We start from the raw sequence: 22528 nt of genomic DNA, 5'->3' as shown, positions 1-22528 counted from the left end.
GATACAGCCTGAACACGTTTGGGAGAGAGGGATTTGCCCTCTGCTGTGATCACATGTCCCAGATAGGTTTCTTTAGTTTGAGCAAACTGCAGTTTTGTGAGACTTGCTATGTGGCCATTTCCTGCTAGGAACATCAGCAGTGCGAGTGTGTCTTCTTGACAGGCTTCAGCTGAAGGGCTACACACCTTTAGATCGAATGTACTGAATGAGGGTGGAGCCTGATGGAAAAGTTTAGCAAATTTTGAGTCAGCTGTTGATGGAGGTGCGCGTGAGACTCAGAATAAACTTGGACGCAACGTGTCCATGTAGATGTTTTACCTTTAAACGAGAACGCAAACCAGTACTGGCTATCGGGGTGTACTGGGACCGAAACAACAACGCATTAGTGAGGTCGACAACCGAAAAATGAGTAGTGGTGGTACTTGCAGCAAGATTGTGTGTGGATTCGGTACCTCGGGAACTCTTAGGTGAACTGCAGCATTTACTGCTTGCAGATCTTGGTTTCTAACTGCACCCTGGTTTCTAACTTTCTTTACAGGAGAGATAGGAGTCCTGACTGGAGATGTTTCACAAAGTATAATGATCCCTCTTTTAAAGGGACTCAAAAAGTGGCATAGTGCCGTTAACTGCTTCTTATTTTACTTCTTTATTTATTTATTTCAGAGCATATTGTTTTGAACAACACCTGTAGTCTGATTTTGGTTGAATGATTAAAGGTTCTGAATTCTTCATGAGACCTACATCATATTTATGTTGGGCCCAGAGACACTCTGGGACTGTCGACAGATAAGGTGGAATTTCAGGTGAAGCCATGGTTACATAGGCATCAGTAAGCAAACCACGTGGTGTGTCCTCAACTAATTGGACATTTCTTTGCACATGTACAGCTGTTGTCAGTCTTGTATGATATACATCACCTTGCGCGCTGTATTCTCTTAGGATCCTCGGTGGCAAACAAAGTCATGACAAGCGGCCCTCTAACGAACCCAGTGTCCCAGTTCCTGACTATACTACTGAAAGCATGTCCCAGGGAGCATTGCTCTGTGGAGACGTTAAAACTGGTTCAAAAGTGACGTTTATTCACCGACTATTTAAAGACGTTGATTAAATGTTTATGTTAAGAAATCTGCTTCTGTCACAAGATCACACATTCACACACAGATTAAGAGCAACTTTCACGTCGTATTTCATTTAGCAGCTAAAAGAAGTGAGCAGTGCATCACAGTCAACAGTTAGCTTCGTTCTCACAAGAGCTGCATTCAAGTCCAACACTCGCCTCCAACGCCCTCTGAGGCCTCTTCTGACTCGCCTTCCCGCCAGCATCCAGCAGTCGTTCTGCCTTCACAGTCAGAGCTGCACAGCCGAAGTTTCTGCACATGCTCAGTCTTCTTTCTTCTTTCAAACTGCCCCCGTAACAGATGGCATCCGTCCACGTGATGATTACACTGACATTGACAGTCAGTATTGTGACCAAACAGTGACCAAGACCTTTAATGTACAAGGACACGCTGCTTCACCAATAATATTGTCGGTGTTTAACAATGATGATAACATCTTTAGTGCTGTACATGAATAGAAGAGAGTGAATGTAAAAACAATACAGAAACGCAAACAGTCAAAAATAAGCCGTAAGATTTCAGATCTAATGAGTGTTTGTGTTTTACGTATACTGGGTCTCATTCATGAAACGTGAGCAGAACGAATTTGTGTGTAAACTGTTCGCAGACGGAAATTTACGTGCATCTCCGCATTCGTCAATATTTTAGTAGCTCCGATCTTTTCGTAGCTACTAACAAAATCTACACATGCTGCTGACCACGCGTAGTGCTTGTGTAAATTTAAGAATGCACATAAATAATGCTGGTCACTATTGGAAATTACAATTTTAATTCATATTGCGCTCTGTTATGTACACAATACGCAGATGCCTTTGAAACACGTGATATAGCCTAAACATGACAAACGATTAAAAATATAACACATTTAGTTCAACATGAAACGAAATTGGTTGTTTCAGTAGGCTACATCAGTTCATTTTAATGTCATGCTCTTGAAAATGTATACTAATAGGCTATATTTAATTATCAGAACCAAAGAGAGCAGCTTGATTATCTTGTTTCAAGTGTTTTCCCAGGATAACCACAGACATCACACAATACTGACAAGATAACACTTTATTTTTGAGGGCGCAAACGTGCCTCGCAGATTCCCTTCAAGCTGGTGTTCATTTCTTGGAGGGATGTGTTAATTTGGTTAACTGCTGTAAGTAAAGCCTCTTGATTCCTCAGGACCTCATCCGTAAGGACAGCCGGATCACCTCTTCGGCCTCGGTACCTGGGTGCAGCAGGAGTAGCAGGGGCAGAAGGTGGTGGAGCCACATCATGGGAGGAGCACTCGCCAGCTACAAAATTATTTGAGACAACACGTTTTTTTTTTTTGTTTTTTTTTTTGTGGCTCTTTGATCATTTGTAAGAAACCTTTAATAATCTGATTTGATTTGTTTAATTTACGTTGGCTGCAGACTGACTTATTTGGAGCTGTATGAAACAGAGCTTTAGGCTGTTAAGATTCAAATAATTTGAATATGATGCCTCTTATATTAATTGGTTTAAAAAATGGGAAAAAATACAACTGTCTGGTATCGTTCATTATTTTTTTTTAATACAGCAGTGTTGGGGGAGACTCTGATTAAATATATTACACCCTAAGGCCCTGTGATATACAAGGAGCCTCATTCACCTCCATTAGACTTTAAAAACAACATAGAATAAAAACGGTGACGCAGACTCGCAGCGCTGAGAGGGAGAGAGGGAGCGGGTCATCGCGGACTGAAGTGATGACGTGATATAAAAGTTTGATCATGAAGCCTGATAATCATCTACAGCTCTGTGTAAAATATATGTAGTACACAGCAGACAGGCAGACAGATCTGAACACAGGTCCACGTTATTAAACGTCTGTGCTACAAACTATGATGAACTGATCGCAGGTTACAGCTCCTGCTCGTGTCATTCTAGCATGTGGAGAGACGGACTTTATTTTTTATAATTGTGTGCGGAAAATAAAGACAGAACGCGACCTTATTGTGGCAACAAATCAAGATCAGTCATTGTTATTGATTGTTAAATTGTAAAGAGCTATTATGGTCCAACCTTATCTGGCCCGTTTTAGCTGACCTCACCACTCCCCTTGGTGTTGATGGGTCAAGATTAGGCTCACATGATCCTGAGTGTGAATCTTTCAGCTGAACGAGATCCGAAGATCCGGGTCACTGAAGTGAACGAGAGCTGCCATCTCGAACACAAACCCTTTACCAGGTAGCTTAATCACACACTCCACGTTTTGTCTCTCCAAACAAAATATTTTCACACTACATGTGCTCTTTAACAGTTTCATATACAAATGAACATAAAATAGATTTCCCTCCAATCTCATCCAGTCTGCTGCTTACAGCTTTAATAACTGCAGCAGAAGTTGCATATTAGACTCCAGATAAACTGGTTGTATATATTAAAACAATAGCAAGGCTGGCGGGAGACATTACACTCGTTTTACTTGAACCTCAAACATTTACAATTTAGAAGTTACTTCAAAACATACACATGCGTACTACACAGTTTTTAACGTGACAGATGCCTTACTAGATGGTTTATTAACGTGAGCCTTATAAAGAGACAAAGTAACGAAAATAAAATACACACTCCCTGTGCGTGGAGCTAGCTTACATTGCCTTAGCTAATTGCTTTAGCCTTATCATTTCGACACAGTTATAAACAAGAATGTGACCACACATTTGCTGAGCGTCACAACTACAACAGAAACTCTGCTCTTTATTGTCGGTGTGTGTGGCTCTTAAAAGAGCCGTTGTGTGTTGTAAAGTCGGTTGTGGGTCTCTACTTCTTGGCGGCCTTCTCGGTCTTCTTGGGGAGCAGGACAGCCTGGATGTTGGGCAGCACGCCGCCCTGAGCGATGGTCACTCCGCCCAGCAGCTTGTTGAGCTCCTCGTCGTTGCGGACAGCCAGCTGCAGGTGACGGGGGATGATACGGGTCTTCTTGTTGTCGCGGGCAGCGTTTCCGGCCAACTCCAGGATCTCAGCGGTCAGGTACTCCAGCACAGCCGCCAGGTAGACGGGGGCACCGGCACCCACACGCTGGGCATAGTTACCTTTGCGCAGCAGCCTGTGAACACGGCCGACTGGGAACTGGAGCCCGGCACGGGATGAGCGGGTCTTTGCCTTAGCTCTGGCTTTTCCGCCGGTTTTGCCTCTTCCACTCATGGTTCAGTCTGTTTGCTAGGGTCGGGACTCAGAGAAATGTTGCCTCCGACGGACAAAACCCTCCTTTATAAGTCGCGGAGCGCGGGAGGGTTCCTGCCGGACCAACCAGAAGAGAGGCATCGAGCGGAGCAGAGAGGGGGGTCTCGCGCCCAGTTTCGGTACATTTTTCCGCCAATAAGCGGCGGGGATTGAGGCGGTGAGTCGCTCCTCCAGGCGGGGCTGAGCTCCACCAGCAGCCCATCACCAATCAGGGGCTGCAGGTCTGAACCAGCGTCACCCTTTCGCCGCTCCTCCAGTTTAAGAGCAGCGCGTCTCCTCTCTCTGCTACACTTTTCTTCTGTTTAGAGAAAGAAGAGACGATGGCAAGAACCAAGCAGACCGCTCGTAAATCCACCGGAGGCAAAGCCCCCAGGAAGCAGCTGGCCACCAAGGCTGCTCGTAAGAGCGCCCCGGCCACCGGCGGCGTGAAGAAGCCTCATCGTTACAGGCCCGGTACCGTGGCTCTGAGAGAGATCCGTCGCTACCAGAAATCCACGGAGCTGCTGATCCGCAAGCTGCCCTTCCAGCGCCTGGTCAGAGAGATCGCTCAGGACTTCAAGACCGACCTGCGCTTCCAGAGCTCCGCTGTCATGGCTCTGCAGGAGTCCAGCGAGGCTTACCTGGTCGGCCTGTTTGAGGACACCAACCTGTGTGCCATCCACGCCAAGAGGGTCACCATCATGCCCAAAGACATCCAGCTGGCCCGCCGCATCCGCGGAGAGCGAGCTTAAACTGTCGTCTGCTGCTGTACGAACCACAACGGCTCTTTTAAGAGCCACCTCACTCTGACTCAAGAGATCATTCCTCTGCTGCGTGTGTTCAACATTTCAGCACTTTTATCAATTTAAACTGCACTTTAAACAGTATTTTAATATCACTACTGAATATTTAAGTTAACAGCCTTCATGGAGTCAGTTCATGCACGATGGCCTACCCTGACTGGGCACAACACATGGAAGAGTTTATACCATATGTTTGTTGTAAGTGCAGGCTGTGCTCGTATTCAGGGCTAATGTCTCAGTGATTCTCCGGGTTGGCTGCCCTATTTTTATTAAGACTTTGTCAACACATGCATACAGAAAGCAGACGTCTAATTTACAACAAGAGTCCGTCTGGTTTGTTATCATAATAAAGGGAAGCTCATGAAGAAGTCCTGGATCAGTGACATGTAGGCTGTTTAAGGCAGAGTTGAAATACTACAAAGGAGGAAACATTGTGAGGATAAACAATCAGACTGACTGAGTTACTGTTGTCTCTAAGAAAAAAACACGAACAGATATTTTTTAGGAAAAATAAATGTGATATATTTTGCAGCAGTGGTTCTTACAGGGTTAAGAGTAAGTGTTAGCGAACATTTTTTTTAGGATAGATATGATTATGATATGATATATTATTATATATGTATGACTCTATCTAGAATAATTAAGGTTTAATAACGTTGTAGAAAGATAATACCTACAGGCAGTAGCTGATTTTCAGGGCTCGTTCGGGGTACCTAAAGTTAAATCTAACCGCTAACCCAAACCTCCAGGTTATAGCACAACTATTTTCCTTCTGTAGTCATGTCTCCCCCAAAACACTTTGTTGTTGAGTTGGCTCAATAGTGACACAGACACAACTGAATGGTCAGGATTATTATAGGACGATTACAGGCAGTGTGCTTCTGATTATCTTGCTCTTCTGCAACTGTTCACATTACGTGAAACTTAATCATAAGGGTGACACTACTTTGGACCATAACTGTTTCACTGTAGTAGTAGTATAATAATAATAATAATAATAATAATAATAATAATAATAATAATAATAATAATAATGATGATGTGTGAATGATAATAAAGCATGTATTTAGTGAATTGTATATAACATTATGAATAAAGATTGAATTGACAGAAGGACAGGATTGAGAGAAAAGGCACAATTATTAATCCCTCTGCAACTTCAGCACCAAGGACAGAGGCATGGATTTGACCAATCAATCCATTTCCTGTTAATTTATTGACAAAATATTGCAAATAATGTTTTGATATAAAGCAGGTCTGTAAGGAGGAGGATCGGGGCCAGACGATAAGTTCTGAATTTAAACTCAGGTTTCTTAAAGACAAAAAAGCAAGTCAGGAAATACAAAATAAGAATAGATGAAATAAATCAAATCAAATAAGAGATATATACAGCTGTTATACAAGTAGGAGTAAGTGACGAGTTAAAGTGGCAGTTATAGGATACAGTGACATGAATGGGTAATAGCAGCAACATTTTAGCAGTATGAGATAATACAGTATGATATGAGGAATATTTTAACGAAGCGTTCGGGACCGAAACATCTCTGATATAAAGCTCGATTGATCAGGAGAGTTGTAAAAGGATTTTGTCCTGGATTGTAAACACTCTAGAATGAAGAGAAGTGTTTATCATAAAGCCCAAGAAGCCCACATCACCTTTATACAAGAGACTCACTTGTTTGATTCAGATGCTGACAGGTTGATGAGAGACTCGCTCCGTCAGATAGATCCTAAATCATTCTCTGGTTAAACACGGAGTCGTCTTTGTCTCGTCATGAACCAGCCACAACACGAGGAAGCACTAATGACATGTCTGGAGGCCTAAATTAATGTAACTCAAATTAATGTTTGTCATATTTATGTTTCAAATGTGGAACATTCAAGCATGTCTCATCTAGTCAGTAGGGAGCATAGTAAAGGGACATACAACAATAGCTTGATCCACCTTCTCTTATAATGTACCTAAAGACAGAACGGTGACCGAAGTCTCGACTAGTCCAGGCTAGTCTAGTACAAGGACTGAAACAAACAGACAAAAGAAAGAATTTTCTCCATTTCAGGAGCCAGAATTCAAAAGTTTTATAGACAAAGACCTCAACATTTTTATTAGAGAACAAAGAAACAATGAAATGAGTTGGGTCAGTCTAAGGCCGACATGATGGGGAAACATTAGCCTGCTTCAATAGGAAAAAGGGATCAAACACAAAGGGTTAAAACCTTGAATCTTAAGTAAGAGAATGAAATCAAAGAAAAAATCCCATTAAAAATTATTTCGGCAAATGTCAGAAGTGAACTGAAGTTTGTTCTTTCTAAATGTTAGCTAAATCTGGTGCAATCGTAAGTTGTCTCTAATATCGTTCACTATCCTGCTCCTCACTCGCTAGTTTGGGAGTTCAGAGGAGAAGACCAAAGAGCTCTTCAACAAATACAAACACGTCCGGACATTTCCCGGCTTATTTTCTCGGTGCTGTTAATCATCACTGCTGTTTGTTTCTTTCAGCGCGATGCAGGGTGCTGTGTTGAGCTTGATGAGTGACCATCAGGCATCACTACACTGGGGATTATTATATTGACTGAAGACTTTGACAGACATGCAAAATAATAAACTCACTGTACGGTGGGCGGGAAATGATTTCGGACACAGCCTCCTCTCCCCCTCCGGGTGCTCAGACTGAGCTCACACATCTCAGCCAATCCTGCGAGAGCGAGAGCACGAGCTTATTTGCATCAGGCACATACATAAAGAGCGCCCCGAGACTGTTGACTCTATCAGTTCCAGTGAACTACACCACCCAAGCATGCCGGAAACAGTCAAGGCGCCCAAGAAGGGCTCAAAGAAAGCCGTGTCGAAGGCCACTAGAGATGTCAACTCTCGTTCACTTCAGTGACCCGGATCTTCGGATCTCGTTCAGCTGAACGATTCGTTCATTACATTCGTTCACCAGGTCGTTCAGTGACATTTCCGGTTTACCCGTAACTCACTCTCACTCGTTCACGAACAATACGGCTCCCATTGCATTACTGGTCTTCTTGTTCAATCATCACAAAATAACAGTTACTTGGCCCAACTATATTAAAAAGAAAATATTATATTTATATAAAAATAAACATTCATGTGTTATCTCATCTTGCTGTTGTGTCAGTTTATTTTTGAGCTGTTGTAATATCGTTTCTAGTATTGTACTTTACTTTATTTCAGACACATACGTCCATATCTGTACAAAACACAATACATAAAATAAAATACGAAGACTACAACTTCATTGTGCGATCAGTTCATCATAGTTTATAACGCAGCGCGGGGAGAACACAGACGTTTAATAACGTGGACCTGTGTTCAGATCTGTCTGTCAACAGAGACTGCAGTCCGCTGTGTACTACATATATTTTACACAGAGCTGTAGATGATCAGGCTTTATGATCAAACTTTTATATCTCGTCATCACTTCAGTCCGCGATGACCCGCTCCCCCCCTCCCTCTGTGCAGATGCTCTCTCCCTCTCAGCGCTGCGAGTCTGCATCACCGTTTTTATGATATGTTGTTTTTAAAGTTTAACGGAGGTGAATGAGGCTCCTTATATATTCACAGGGCCTGATGATGTAATATATTTAATCAGAGTCTGAGTCTGTGAATTGACTTGTATGTACAGATGCACCTAATCAGGTCGCTTCGTTCAGTGAACGAGAGAGAGAGAGAGAGAGAGAGAGAGACATTCGGTCAAGCGATACGTTCAGTCACTGTCACTCGTTCATGAACGATGATACGTTCAGTCGTTCTCCTAACCAATGATGGTGATTTGATACATTAGATGTGATACAAACAGCCCTCCTCTGAAACGCAATTGGCTCGTGCTAACATCAATCAGTCTGGTTTCCTAAAAGAAGAAGTGGGGAGCCAAGTGAACGAAAGGAACGACTTTGATGCTTGAAAGTGAACGGATCATTCCGTTCACTGAAAAGATTCGTTCTTTTTGAACGAATCGTAAAGGCCACCAAGACCGGCAAGAAAAGGAGAAAGACCAGGAGGGAGAGCTACGCCATCTACGTGTACAAGGTCCTGAAGCAGGTCCACCCCGACACCGGGATCTCCTCTAAGGCCATGGGCATCATGAACTCCTTTGTGAGCGACATCTTTGAGCGCATCGCCGGTGAGGCCTCCCGTCTGGCTCACTACAACAAGCGCTCCACCATCACCTCCAGAGAGATCCAGACCGCCGTCCGCCTGCTGCTGCCCGGCGAGCTGGCCAAGCACGCCGTGTCTGAGGGAACCAAGGCGGTGACCAAGTACACCAGCTCCAAGTAAACCCGCTGATATCAGCTACATCCCAACGGTCCTTTTCAGGACCACCCACTAGTTCCACTATGAGCTATCATTCTATCGCTTACGTATTTCCTGGTGCAATTTGGATACAGTGATAAATTTAATGTCAAAAGTGATGCTCGAGCTGGGCTTCAGCCCTGTCTGTCCTGTACGTGAGTTTTACCTTCATAAAGGCCACAAAAAATGTGACTGTTCGTTTCATAAATGTCATGTAGATTTATTATACAGGAACGATGAAGGTTAGTGTGCAGACACTAATAATAATGAGGCCTGTAAACACGCATTAATCACAGTTCACTTTACCTGACTGCCATGCTGTCCGTTGTTCTTTATGTATTTACGTTGATTAATGTAAAGCTTATAATGCAAGATGTCATAGTACCTAAACTTGGTTGGTAAGTTAAGCCTCCTAGTTTGTTATACTCCGTATTCAAAGCTGCACCATTCCTATAAAGTAAAAAAAAAAAAAAGAAGAAAACACACACACACACACACACACACACACACACACACACACACACACACACACACACACACACACACACACACACACTTTTCATCAAGCATGCACAGAGATATCGGCAGCGAGAATTGAAACACGATTTATTGAGGATAAACTTTTGACTTTGAAGCAAAACAAAACATAATGAAACACAGGATTTAATGTGATTAATCTGCAATGTCAGAATCAGAATCAGAATCGGTGTTTCTCGAGGACAGGTCCTCGAGAGATGAAAGATTGCAGCTAATCACCCTCTCTGCGGAGCGGATGATACGCTGCAGCCTGCCCTTGTCCCTGGCAGTAGCAGCTGCTTACCAGACGGTGATGGAGCAGGTGAGGATGGACTCAACGATGGCGGTGTAGAAGTGTACCATCATTGTCTTTGGCAGGTTGAACTTCTTCAGCTGCCGCAGGAAGTACATCCTCTGCTGTCCCTTTCTGATGAGGGAGCCGATGTTCAGCTCCCACCTGAGGTCCTGGCTGATGATGGTCCCCAGGAAGCGGAAAGACTCCACAGTGTAAACAGTGGAGTCGCTGATGGTGATGGGGGCGGATGTGGCTGCTGTCTTTCTAAAATCCACAACCATCTCCACTGTCTTCAGAGCATTAAGCTCCAGGTTGTTCTCACCACACCAGGTCACCAGATGGTCAATCTCCCACCTGTAGGCAGACTCGTCCCCACCAGGGAGTCCAATGAGGGTGGTGTCGTCCGCGAACTTCAGGAGCTTGACGGACTGATGACTGGAGGTGCAGCTGTTGGTGTACAGGGAGAAGAGCAGAGGGAAAGAACGCAGCCTTGAGGGGAGCCGGTGCTGATGGTCCTGGGGTCAGAGACGTGTTTCCCCAACTTCACGTGCTGCCTCCTGTCAGACAGGAAGTCTGTGATCCACCTGCAGGTGGAGTCGGGCACGTTCAGCTGGGAGAGCTTGTCCTGAAGCAGAGCCGGGATGAACGTGTTGAAGGCAGAGCTGAAATCCACAAACAGGATCCTGGCATAGGTTCCTGCTGAGTCCAGATGCTGGAGGATGAAGTGGAGGGTCGTGTTGACTGCATCGTCTACGGACCTGTTGGCTCTGTAGGCGAACTGCAGGGGGTCCAGGAGAGGGTCTGTGATGTCCTTGAGGTGTGAGAGCACCAGGCCTTCGAAGGACTTCATTACCACAGAGGTCAGGGCGACGGGTCTGTAGTCATTAAGTCCTGTGGTCCTTGGCTTTTTGGGGACAGGAATGATGGTGGAGGCCTCGAAGCAGGCTGGCACGTGGCAGGTCTCTAATGAGGTGTTGAAGATGTCTGTGAACACCGGAGACAGCTGATCGGCACAGTGTTTCAGGGTGGAGGGGGAGACAGAGTCCGGTCCGGCTGCTTTGGGGGGGTTCTGTCTTGTGTGTTGGCAAAAAGAAAACAAACACACCTTATTTAAAGGCCACCTATCAGCGTTGTCAGGACGCAGAATCCAGGACGAGGGCACACATCACACACACATCAGGTAACTGCTCATTTGCTGATATCCTGACTGTCTTATGTTTTAAACCAGGCCTGCCACGAACATAAGCTGCTACGGACACCTACTGGTCAAAACAGGTATTGTCCTGATGATGAGATTCAGCAGGTGAGTTTTCCACCTTTACAGTGACACAGAGCGATTTGATAAATGATGAGAGCAGTTAAGATCTCCCTCCATCAAACCAGAGGCCTTCTGTATCAAAACATGCAGAGAGCAAAATGTCCAACTGCCCGTAAACAACAAATCCATGTTGATCTTAACGCTTTTTAAAAAATATATTTTAAATATATATATTATCTATATATCCTCACATTAATTAATTAATTAATGTGAGGATACAGACTATTTAAAATACAGATATCAAGGTTAAAGAGATGTGAGATGTCTGAGATTGTGAGTTTCCTGGTCTCTTCTCCTGGGAGTCTTGTGTGGCCGTCGCTGTCCGAGGTGCTGAACTGACGGCAACAGAGCAGGTAGTGCCTTCCTCTGTTCAAGACTCGCAGGAGAAGAGGACAGGAAGCTCCACCTGCACTCAGCTGGGACGGAGCCACGTTAAGAGTGTGTCGAGTCATTTTGTTCTGATGTGATCCATTGGCAGATTGTTGAATCTCTCCATAGTTTCCAGAAGTTATCAACAAATACAATCATCAGAGCAGAGTCGCAGCAGAACAGACCGTTTGTGATGCACCATGATTGTAAGAGCCATTTTCAAGTGTTGGTGGTGTAATTTTTTGTTTGTACTGAGGGTGTCGCTGTGAGGCCACTGCTACAAGCATTAATGGTAAGGGAAAGCACTGTCGGGTTAGGTGTGTGATCCCGGAAGGGCATACGGGTTTTGACCGCTGTACCGCGAGGATTGTGTCACTGTTGTTGGACTGTATCTGCCTTGGACCCAATAAGAGCCAATAAACACGTTTATCCGCAATCCGGTCTGGCTGCCATCTGTTTGAACTCAATGAACTCAATACATCATCTGCTACAGGTAACTGCAAACCACGGTCAACCGCGTCAGCCAGGTCGCTCCTGGATCAACATCTCAGTAGTTCAGTGTTAGACTGATGTCCTTTAACAATGATGCACTGGTGAACAAGTTTATGGATATATCACAATTCAATGCAGTAAGCAGAGACAATACAGAGAGATGTGATCCTTCACAGTTTTAAAATGATGTCGTCTTCTATGATTTTTGTAACATATCCTTCAACATATCAGGTCGTATGTTTCAACGATAGCAGATCTGGAAAATGACATCATCAGATGGGATTTTCAACCTTATAAAAACTCATCAGGACCTTATCTGAAAAGACCCAGCACATGACACATCTGTACAGGAAGGGAAAGCAGTTTTAAGTTTGTTTGTTTTTCTTCTGCAAATGTCAGACTGAAAGGTGAAGTTTACTGTCGGATCCTACAGGAAATGAATGACCTGTAAAACTTCCCTGAAACTTCATCATTGATGCACAACAAACATGCACTTAAAATATTAAAAGATATAAAAACATGTTTCATTGATTCATTTTCAGGTTATTAAATGCATTTTTAAAAGGACGGTGTCTGCATGAGGGATTTTAAGGCTCCACTCCGATACTGCAAATGGCCTCACTCAGAGGCTTTATTAAGGTTCTCACTCCAGAAGAATAATCTTGTTAGCAGCACAAGTTGCTGTGTTGCTGTTAGCTTCAAATAAGACGGTTTATGACCTTGAAAGGTTTTACAACTTCAAATATCAGAAAATTAAACTGATTAAACTGATTGTAGCTCCTCCAAGTAGTAGACATGAGGCCCGAGGTAATAGTTAAAGAACAGGGTTTATTTCAAGGACCAACCCGTGAGAACTGGGTTGAAAGAGATCATAAATCAAATAAATAAATAGATAGGAATACAGTAAGTACGTACAACTACACTGAACAAAAATATAAACACAACACTTTTGTTTTTGCTCCATTTTTCATGAGCTGAACTCAAAGATCTAAGACTTTTTCTATGTACACAAAAGGCCTATTGCTCTCAAATATTGATCACAAATTTGTCTAAATCTGTGTTAGTGAGCACTTCTCCTTTGCCGACATAATCCATCCACCTCACAGGTGTGGCATATCAAGATGCTGATTAGACAGCATGATCATTGCACAGGTGTGCCTTAGGCTGGCCACAATAAAAGGCCACTCTGAAATGTGCAGTTTTATCACACAGCACAATGCCACAGATGTCGCATGTTTTGAGGGAGCATGCAATTGGCATGCTGACTGCAGGAATGTCCACCAGAGCTGTTGCCCGTGAATTGAATGTTCTTTCTCTACCATAAGCCGTCTCCAAAGCGTTTCATAGAAGTTGGCAGTACATCCAACCGGCCTCACAACCGCAGAGCACGTGTAACCACACCCGCCCAGGACCTCCACATCCAGCATCTTCACCTCCAAGATCGTCTGAGACCAGCCACCCAGACAGCTGCTGCAACAATCGGTTTGCATGACCAAAGAATTTCTGCACAAACTGTCAGAAAGTAGATCTACAAATTACATTTTACTCTTCTAAAAACATTATTGCTAAAGACAGCTCAGTAGAACTTGGATGTTTGTGGGGACGCGATGTTAGCATCACTAAATTGTAAGATCCTGAACTGAGGATGACGATAGGGAGGCAGCTGTGTATGAGGTTAGCAAGAGGTGTTTTAAATTGGTCAATAAAATAGATACATGGAGTGTGGCATGGGTGTGAAGAAGGTGTTGCTCTTGCGCTCTTCAGTGTGGGGATCCAAGTTTGAAGTGATTGAAAAGATCTGAGGCTCTAATTAATACAAAGCCTGTCTGTCTTCATGGTTACAGACTCAGTAAAAACATGCCTATGTGTTTCAGCCATTAAGGCCTTATCCCCTCTGAGTGCCTCACATCTTTTTAACTTTAACTTTATGTATTAAAGAAGTTTTAAAATGATTGAATGTCAAACTTGTTTTTCTTAAACTGCTGTTATGAAACTTTTACTGAAGTCAAATATCTAAAGACTTCTTCCACCACTGGACGATGTGGAGCTCAGTCACTTTGACAGGAGACATGCTGTCCCTGATTCAAGCGGCTGGTCAGTGGGGGCGCTAATGCTCTGAAGAGAGAATCATCGACTGCCATGAAGAGAAGAAGAAGAGGCGGACCATGTCTTCTATTAGGTCCTCAGACAAGATATATGTAGCTGTGACTCGTTCAGAGCGCATCATTCGACTTTAAACCACCGACCAGTGACCATGAGTGGAAGAGGAAAGGTGGGATTAATGAATGAGTCCTTTCCTTCCACTCTCTTTATTCTACTGTTATGGCTCCCCTCAGACCTGCTCCTTATGCTGCTAAATTGGGACACTTATGGGTAAGGCTTAAATACACTGGTGATGGTGAAGCACCCCCTCGTGATTATGTAGCAGAGGAGCTATTGTTTCAGACAAATTGGCTCAGTGCCAAAGACATTTACTCTTTCATTTTGTTACCAAACAAGAAAGATTATGAGTTGATTTTCTGCCAAGAGGCTCCCCTCCGCCGTTTCTTGGAAGTAGCATCCAAACAATCACAAGACCCGAAATGGAAGGAGTGGTTAATTGAATCCTCCATAGAAATTGATGTCACCACAATTGTGGTCAAATTCTGGACAGGCAGAATCCCGGATGAGGACGTTGAACTTTACCTGAAAAGGTACTGTGACATTCTTCAGCCTCCATTCAAACCAGTGGACAGATTTGGGATTTGGTATGGGGTGAGGAAATTCAAAGTCAGAATGAAGAAAGACAGCAACGGCCACCTCGTCCAAATACCCAACTCCATATCACTCGGTCCTTACAATGGCCGAGTCGTCTACAACAGGCAAGCAGACAGGTGCTCTATCTGTCAGGCATCCGACCATCAGGTGAAGGAGCGCCCTACTGTAAAATGCTGGCGCTGTGGGAAACTAGGTCACAAGGCCAAAAGTTGTCAGGGAACAAGTAAATGTTCCCTTTGCCGACAGAAGGGTCACACCTTCTTCAACTGTCCGCTGTCATATGCCAATAAAACAAAGAAAGTCAAAGCACCCAACATTCAGACACACAATACAGCTCAAGCTCTCCCACAGCCGGCTCCCCTGCCTCCTCCGCAGGACGAACCTGCTCCTCTTCAGACGTCTGTTCCAGCTCAGCCTCAGCCTGAGCAGCTGATCGTGGCCCCCCAAACACAGCCTGTCGATCAGCAGGCTCCAGATCAGCCTCCACCACAGCTGCAGACAGACAGCCAGTATCAGGGTGAGGAGATCCCACCTGCTGAGCCGCAGGCTGCAGAGGAGGTGCAGGTTTGATAAATTCCATTTTAATCATTTTTTGATTGTCAATTCTGTGAGTAAGTAAGCTCATTAAGCATTTAAAACTGTTATTTAAAATGTCATCAAAACAGACAGTGACAGAGAAAAATTCATTAATAATAGTTGATGGCTATAAAAGTAAAAATGTCTTTAAACAAACGAAGTCATGTGGAAAAAGTGGAAATGGTTAAAAATGTAAAAATCCTGCAAAAGGGGTTAAAATGCTTAAAAACAGTAAATATGGATTTCAAAAACATTTAAAAAGGTGTAAACATACCTACCTGTAATGAGCTAATCTATGATAACTGGTTGATCCTTTGAAATGAGAAATCGGTGGTTGATTAGTCATGCCTGCAAGGTTTTAGATATACCTACCTGACAGGAGTAAATCCACGATCGACTTGTTGATTCTTTGAGATTAAAAATCTGTGATTGATTATTCATGTCTGCAAATTCCGAAAGGGGGAGCTCTCGCCACGATGCCGCATTCTCGGTCCTGCTGCCAGAGAGGGAGCTTCGTGTCTGAGCGTCATTATTAATGTCTCGCCTTTTCAGGTAAAACAATGAGTGTTAATCCTCCTGCACTGTGAGATATGTTTGCTGACATGTTTTATTGATGTTCCCTTAGGATCCTGACTCAAGTTTGAGTGTGTTAAAAACATTATTTATACCGTTTGACTGATGATTGAGATAGTGCAAGCAGGCAGCTAATTTCCGTTTCTGCAGCGGCTAGCACAGGAAGACACGTGATTAGCACCGCTACAACACATATGTGCGCTGTTTAATTGTGCTTGACTTAGTGAGACACACATTTAGAGCATTAAGGTTGCTAGTGTTAGTGTGTGGATCATTTTTAATAAGTTTGTGTGTTTTGAAGAGAGTGTGCTCATTGTTAAAGTGTGTTACTGTGATAAGGAGCACAAAGAAGAGACACTACTGCAGATGTTTTCGGTCCTGCTGCCAGAGAGGGAGCTTCGTGTCTGAGCATCATTATTAATGTCTCGCCTTTTCAGGGCGTAACACAGGCAGAAATCCACAACGACCCCGTTTCCCGCTCGACCCCGCCGGAGAGAAGTGAAGGAGATGACGATGACGGGAATGTGAGAGGTCTGCAGTCCTCTGAGCTGAGATGTGGGAAAATGAATCTTCTGCTGAACACCGATCTTGACTTCTTGTGTCTGCACGAGCTCCGTCTTAAAAGCAGCGCTGATGTCGATGATGTGTGTCGTCTTTGGCATAAAGGACTCTGTGTGATCTCTATAGGCGAAGATAACGCTGACGGAGTGGGTATTTTCTTTAAAAATCATACCTTAGATATTATAAAGAGAAGAGATATAATACCTGGTAGACTTCTTCTGATCGATTGTTTTTATATGGGTCAGAAATTTCAATTCATTAATGTATATACTGCGCCTGACAGAAAAAGTAACATGCAGTTATTTAAAAAGTTAAAAGAAATAGTCAATGTTGGATTTAATATAATATTATGTGGTGATTTTAATACTGTCACTGATGAGAAGGATAGACTTGCTGCCACTCCTTTCAAAATGACTCGGGGAAGGAAAATTACTTGATATCTGTAAAAATGTCTGAATGATCTGTACGGAGTTTTAAACCCAACGGGGACACACTTCACCCGATTTGATACTAAAACTAAAACTAGAATAGATAGAATATATGTATCCTCCCAAGTCCAGAGTCTGAGCTATAACACGCTGATAAATACTTACTTTCTTTTTAGACTTTAAATGAAAAATGTCACGTTACAGATTAAGTTACATTTGTTTACAGTTTGTAATCAAGTACAAAACATAAATACAAAAACATACAATCAAAACATAAAGGGCAGATAGTGCGAATAACAGTCCATGTTCCTTAAAAGTTCAGAAAGTGCCAGGGGAGGCGCTGAGCCTTATCTGGAGTTCTCCTCCTCCGGAGGTCTGCAAGGAGTTGTTTCATGACAGTATCGGAGTCAACAACAGTCTGATGTATGGTGGTCACACACCGTGTTTTCCATAAATGATAACAAACAACACTTATGATGGTCGGGAACAGTTCTCTTTGTTTGGTTGGGAATTTTTCCTCCAACAAACATACATGACAGAAACATAACATACATTGAACAACAACCCAATACTTTTCAGTTTGCTCCAGACTTGCTGTGATCTGTAGCACTCGATGAGAAGGTGTTCCTGAGTTTCATCAACGTTGCAATGAATCATTGGACATTTTGTTGTCGTCACATAGTGTTAGGTCGGAAAATGAAAAACAATGTACCCCCTTGAGCGCTGTGTTAACACATCTGTAATTATGCCCACAAAACCTACAGAATGAAGTGACCTGTTGAATAATGAGATGGTTGGAATCCTTAGTCCCGTGTTACGATGGATTAATACATATGAGAGTTTAAGCCAGGCCGCTCAGATGAACTATATTGCTGTACATGCGCTTACACAAAAAGGCCTTCACCTTTGAGTGAGGGAGTTGCTCACACTCTTGACTGAATGCAACATCCTGTTGAGGAACAGATTTGTGATTGAACACGGTTGCCACGGTTGCCTGGGAGACACTGATAACGAGACTGCAGGAAGTAACAACAGGAAAGACAGCTTCTTATTAGGGAGACAAAGACAGAGCAGGCAATGAGAGAAGTTACATCTTTGAAGGTCAAGGAGTTTGCGACAGATGAGTGTAGATGCAGGTAGAGAGGGTCTTCTTACAGCTCGAGGACCCTTCTGGTTGGATGGATCGTGTGCCAAGGGGCAAGGACGACCAACGACGAGGGAGCGGAAGTCTAAACCGTTGCTTCCTTCCATCAGCTTTAACCAATGATTGAAGCTTAGTTGCTAAGGCTAATTTGCATCACATGCATCACACACAGAGTATATAACTTACCAATGTATTAGGAAAGGGCATCCTTTTTTGGGCGGCTGAGTGCAGATAACTGCGTGCAGACTGCAGCGAGCCAAACAGAAAAGGTCCTTGTACAAGCATCAATTTTCTCAGCAATTTCAATAAATAGATGTGTTTACTGAATCGTGGTAGTCCTTTCCTGGAATTCAGAACACGTGACAATAGCAGCTCCAAGATACCACAGCTCTCACAGGAAGTCTGCCAACAGAAATGAGCCAGCGTGCATCTCTAATGCTCTCTGATATATTTTTATTTTTGAAGATTTTTATCACCTCAGTGTAATTATTATCAGTTATATTTTTATACCCTATCAACCCCCCATATTTATAATTATTTATAATATTAAATATATTTTTACTGGGTGTACCACTCCAACTGATCTGTAAGTGTTGGTGATCAGATGTAAAATCTCCGTGCAGCAGCTTGTAGAAGGGGCCACTTCTTGATCTGCCCCTTCTCTTCTGCCACAAGGAGCGATCACCAACCCAGAGAGCATTTCTTCAGATGGCAGCTGATACGTTTTTAACAAAGGCAATATTTAACATAAGTCCCAAATCAACAGCTCCTAAACCTCCTTGTTTTTTACGTTTAAATAACAAAGCTCTTTTAGTGACTTCTCTGGTGGTTCCCCATACCATATTTACACTGTTTGTTTAGTCGAATGATCATTTTGTGAGAAGGAGGAAAAATGTTGGCCAGGAAAAGGAGTTTGGATAAGATGAACGTTTTAACAAGATGAATTCTTGTTTTGTAATTAGTACTTTTGTTCTCCCACTTCTTTACTTCTTCTTTCACCACACACACTTTATTCTCCCAGTTTCTTTCACTACATTCTCTGTTACAGAAGGTAAGACCAAGTATTTTAATCTCTTGTTTAACTTTAATATTTATGTTTTGTACGTCTTCATCTGAGCCGATCCAAACTCCTTCTGTCTTATCCTGATTTCATTTGGCACCTGAGGCCTGTTCATACAAGTTTAAATGATTAGTTAAAACATCCATTTCCTGTTGATTTTTTATGATGACTGTGATGTCATCTGTGTAAGCCATGGCTGTGACCTTGTGCATGTGTCCTACCCTGGAGCCAGTTAAAAGGCTGTCATTATTCATCTTGTTTATTAAAGGACAGATAGCCAAGATGTAAAGGGCGGCGCTCAAGGGACAGCCCTGCTTCACACCTCTCTCTACTTGAAACGTTTCTGTTAAAACACCGTTAACATTAATACACACACTTGATTTAACATACAGACATTTAACCATATTTATGAAAGCGTCTGGAAAACCATACGCTCTCATGACAGCCCAGAGATAATCTCTGGAGATGTAGTCGAAGGCTTTCCTTTGATCAAGTCCGATTATATAAAATCCTTTAGAGTCTTCTGGTTGGCAATCAGTTTCCAGCTGACTGAACACCCCGAGCATTCCAGGTAGCGATTTTTAGGAAGCTTATAATGAGACATAAGTGGTGACACAGCTATGGAGAACAGTTATCATTGAGACGTTTTGCTTCTCTGTCATATTGCGACTGAGCGGGTTTCTTTTTTTCTTCTTCTTTTTTAACCATTTCAAAGGGAGTCTCACTTTGTGTGTCAGGGACAGGAAATCCAGGTGTCGGAGAGAACGATCCAGAGTTGGAGTCAGATAGGTTGGACTCTGAATCGTATGGAGGAGGACGTGGGGTGCTGGCTCTCTGGCCAGCTGTTAACTTTTCAGAGCTGACGTCAGAGCTCGGGGTTTCACTTGCACTTTCATAATGTATGTTTTCATTTTCATCTTCAACACTCTCTGCAATACTGTAAACGTCATCAGCATCGCTATCAATTGTTAAACAACCCTCACCTGGAGACAAGGAGAGGTCATCAGGAGGTGGAGCTGGGGGCAGCGGCAGGGAAGCTGGCAGGGGCTCAGGCCGCTGCTTCCTCTGCTGCTTGGAGGATGGTAGGACCTCAGGATGCTTTCGCAGAAGTTCGCAGTATCTGTGCAGGTACAGTTCGACGTGGTGGTCAGGGATTCTGCCGGTCCAGAATTTTACAATCAACGTGTTAATATCCAGTTGAATGGATGATTCAATAGTCCAATCTTTCCATTTGGTTCGTAGTTTTTGGAGGCTTGAACCTCCAAGAAGCGGCGACGCGGAGCTTCCTGAAGGAAACACAGTTCAAAGTCTCTCTTGTTTGGGAGAGCAATGAAAGAGTTTACATCAAAGGTGTTTATCCAGCATGACTGAAAGAGTAATTCTTCACCAACATAGTCACGGTTTGGAGGATCCCCGTCGCCGGTATATTTCAGCCGAACCACGACCTCAGCTTAGACAATTATATAAAAGAAAACTTTCAATTGACAATGATTTCAGCAAATGTCAGAAGTGAACTGAAGTTTGTTCTTTCTAAATGTTTGATCAAATCAGCAGGCAGGATCGTCACTGAGAGCGAGACTCGGCCTTTTATAGAAAAGTTATCTTCAAGTACCAAATGATGAAATGTCACATTTGGATCACAGTAAAGACACAAAACTTTAGCTTTAAATAAGTGACATGACATCCCCGACATGTTGAAATATAAAAGCTTGGCATGAGAAGATAATTAGCCTCTTTTGTTTTGTTTGTCTCAAGGAAAACTTTCCATTAAAAATGATTTCGGCAAATGTCAGAAGTGAACTGAAGTTTGTTCTTTCTAAATGTTAGCTAAATCTGGTGCAATCGTAAGTTGTCTCTAATATCGTTCACTATCCTGCTCCTCACTCGCTAGTTTGGGAGTTCAGAGGAGAAGACCAAAGAGCTCTTCAACAAATACAAACACGTCCGGACATTTCCCGGCTTATTTTCTCGGTGCTGTTAATCATCACTGCTGTTTGTTTGTTTGTTTGTTTGTTTGTTTGTTTGTTTGTTTGTTTGTTTGTTTGTTTGTTTGTTTCAGCGCGATGCAGGGTGCTGTGTTGAGCTTGATGAGTGACCATCAGGCATCACTACACTGGGGATTATTATATTGACTGAAGACTTTGACAGACATGCAAAATAATAAACTCACTGTACGGTGGGCGGGAAATGATTTCGGACACAGCCTCCTCTCCCCCTCTGGGTGCTCAGACTGAGCTCACACATCTCAGCCAATCCTGCGAGAGCGAGAGCACGAGCTTATTTGCATCAGGCACATACATAGAGAGCGCCCCGAGACTGTTGACTCTACCAGTTCCAGTGAACTACACCACGCAAACATGCCGGAAACAGTCAAGGCGCCCAAGAAGGGCTCAAAGAAAGCCGTGTCGAAGGCCACCAAGACCGGCAAGAAAAGGAGAAAGACCAGGAGGGAGAGCTACGCCATCTACGTGTACAAGGTCCTGAAGCAGGTCCACCCCGACACCGGGATTTCCTCTAAGGCCATGGGCATCATGAACTCCTTTGTGAGCGACATCTTTGAGCGCATCGCCGGTGAGGCCTCCCGTCTGGCTCACTACAACAAGCGCTCCACCATCACCTCCAGGGAGATCCAGACCGCCGTCCGCCTGCTGCTGCCCGGCGAGCTGGCCAAGCACGCCGTGTCTGAGGGAACCAAGGCGGTGACCAAGTACACCAGCTCCAAGTAAACGGCTCTACTGTTAATCTAAACACAACGGCTCTTTTAAGAGCCACCCACTAGAACTGAAGCGTGATTGTTCAGTTGTTTTGTGTTCGTGATGTGACTGTGGGTAACACGGTGTGTCTGCAATTACGTTGTATGAAATTCCGTCGTGCACCGATGAAAAATTACAGTATGGCTCACATCTAGATAATCAAAGCTCATTTAACACGTAGGTACTAAATGTTCAACATTAAGATATAATATTCAGACAGTATTTCAATTGTAGCAGTCAAAGTGCTCATTTATATATTTTTAAAAGAAA

At 43.4% G+C, this 22528-nt stretch overlaps 4 protein-coding genes across 4 annotated transcripts in view; 3 read left to right on the top strand and 1 right to left on the bottom strand.

Annotated features, from left to right (window-relative positions):
* Positions 1-3886: 3886 nt before the first annotated feature.
* The window catches only part of LOC138604899 (histone H2AX-like), a 135711-nt gene continuing 117069 nt past the window's right edge, over positions 3887-22528 (bottom strand). Inside the window, exon 3 of the mRNA XM_069676935.1 lies at positions 3887-4272. Within this exon, the coding sequence (XP_069533036.1) occupies positions 3894-4272 (379 nt within the window). The 3' untranslated portion in view covers positions 3887-3893. The remainder of the gene's footprint in view (positions 4273-22528) is intronic.
* Positions 4637-5047, top strand: LOC138604909 (histone H3). The gene has a single exon (XM_069676947.1). It carries the CDS (start codon positions 4637-4639, stop codon positions 5045-5047), a length of 411 nt encoding a protein of 136 aa, XP_069533048.1.
* Positions 7897-9401, top strand: LOC138604926 (histone H2B 1/2-like). The gene is made up of 2 exons (XM_069676963.1): positions 7897-7962; positions 9096-9401. The coding sequence occupies exons 1-2, from the start codon at positions 7897-7899 to the stop codon at positions 9399-9401; spliced, it is 372 nt and encodes a 123-aa protein (XP_069533064.1).
* LOC138604920 (histone H2B 3-like) lies at positions 21851-22231 on the top strand. The gene has a single exon (XM_069676958.1). The coding sequence runs from the start codon at positions 21863-21865 to the stop codon at positions 22229-22231; it is 369 nt and encodes a 122-aa protein (XP_069533059.1). The 5' UTR covers positions 21851-21862.

Source organism: Semicossyphus pulcher, unplaced genomic scaffold (genome assembly GCF_022749685.1).
Source record: "Semicossyphus pulcher isolate SPU_LCO1_2020_fin unplaced genomic scaffold, fSemPul1.0.p SCAF_27, whole genome shotgun sequence".
Classification (NCBI taxonomy): domain Eukaryota; kingdom Metazoa; phylum Chordata; class Actinopteri; order Labriformes; family Labridae; genus Semicossyphus; species Semicossyphus pulcher.
The sequence above is the reverse complement of the archived record's forward strand: the minus strand, read 5'-3'. Positions and strand labels throughout refer to the sequence as shown.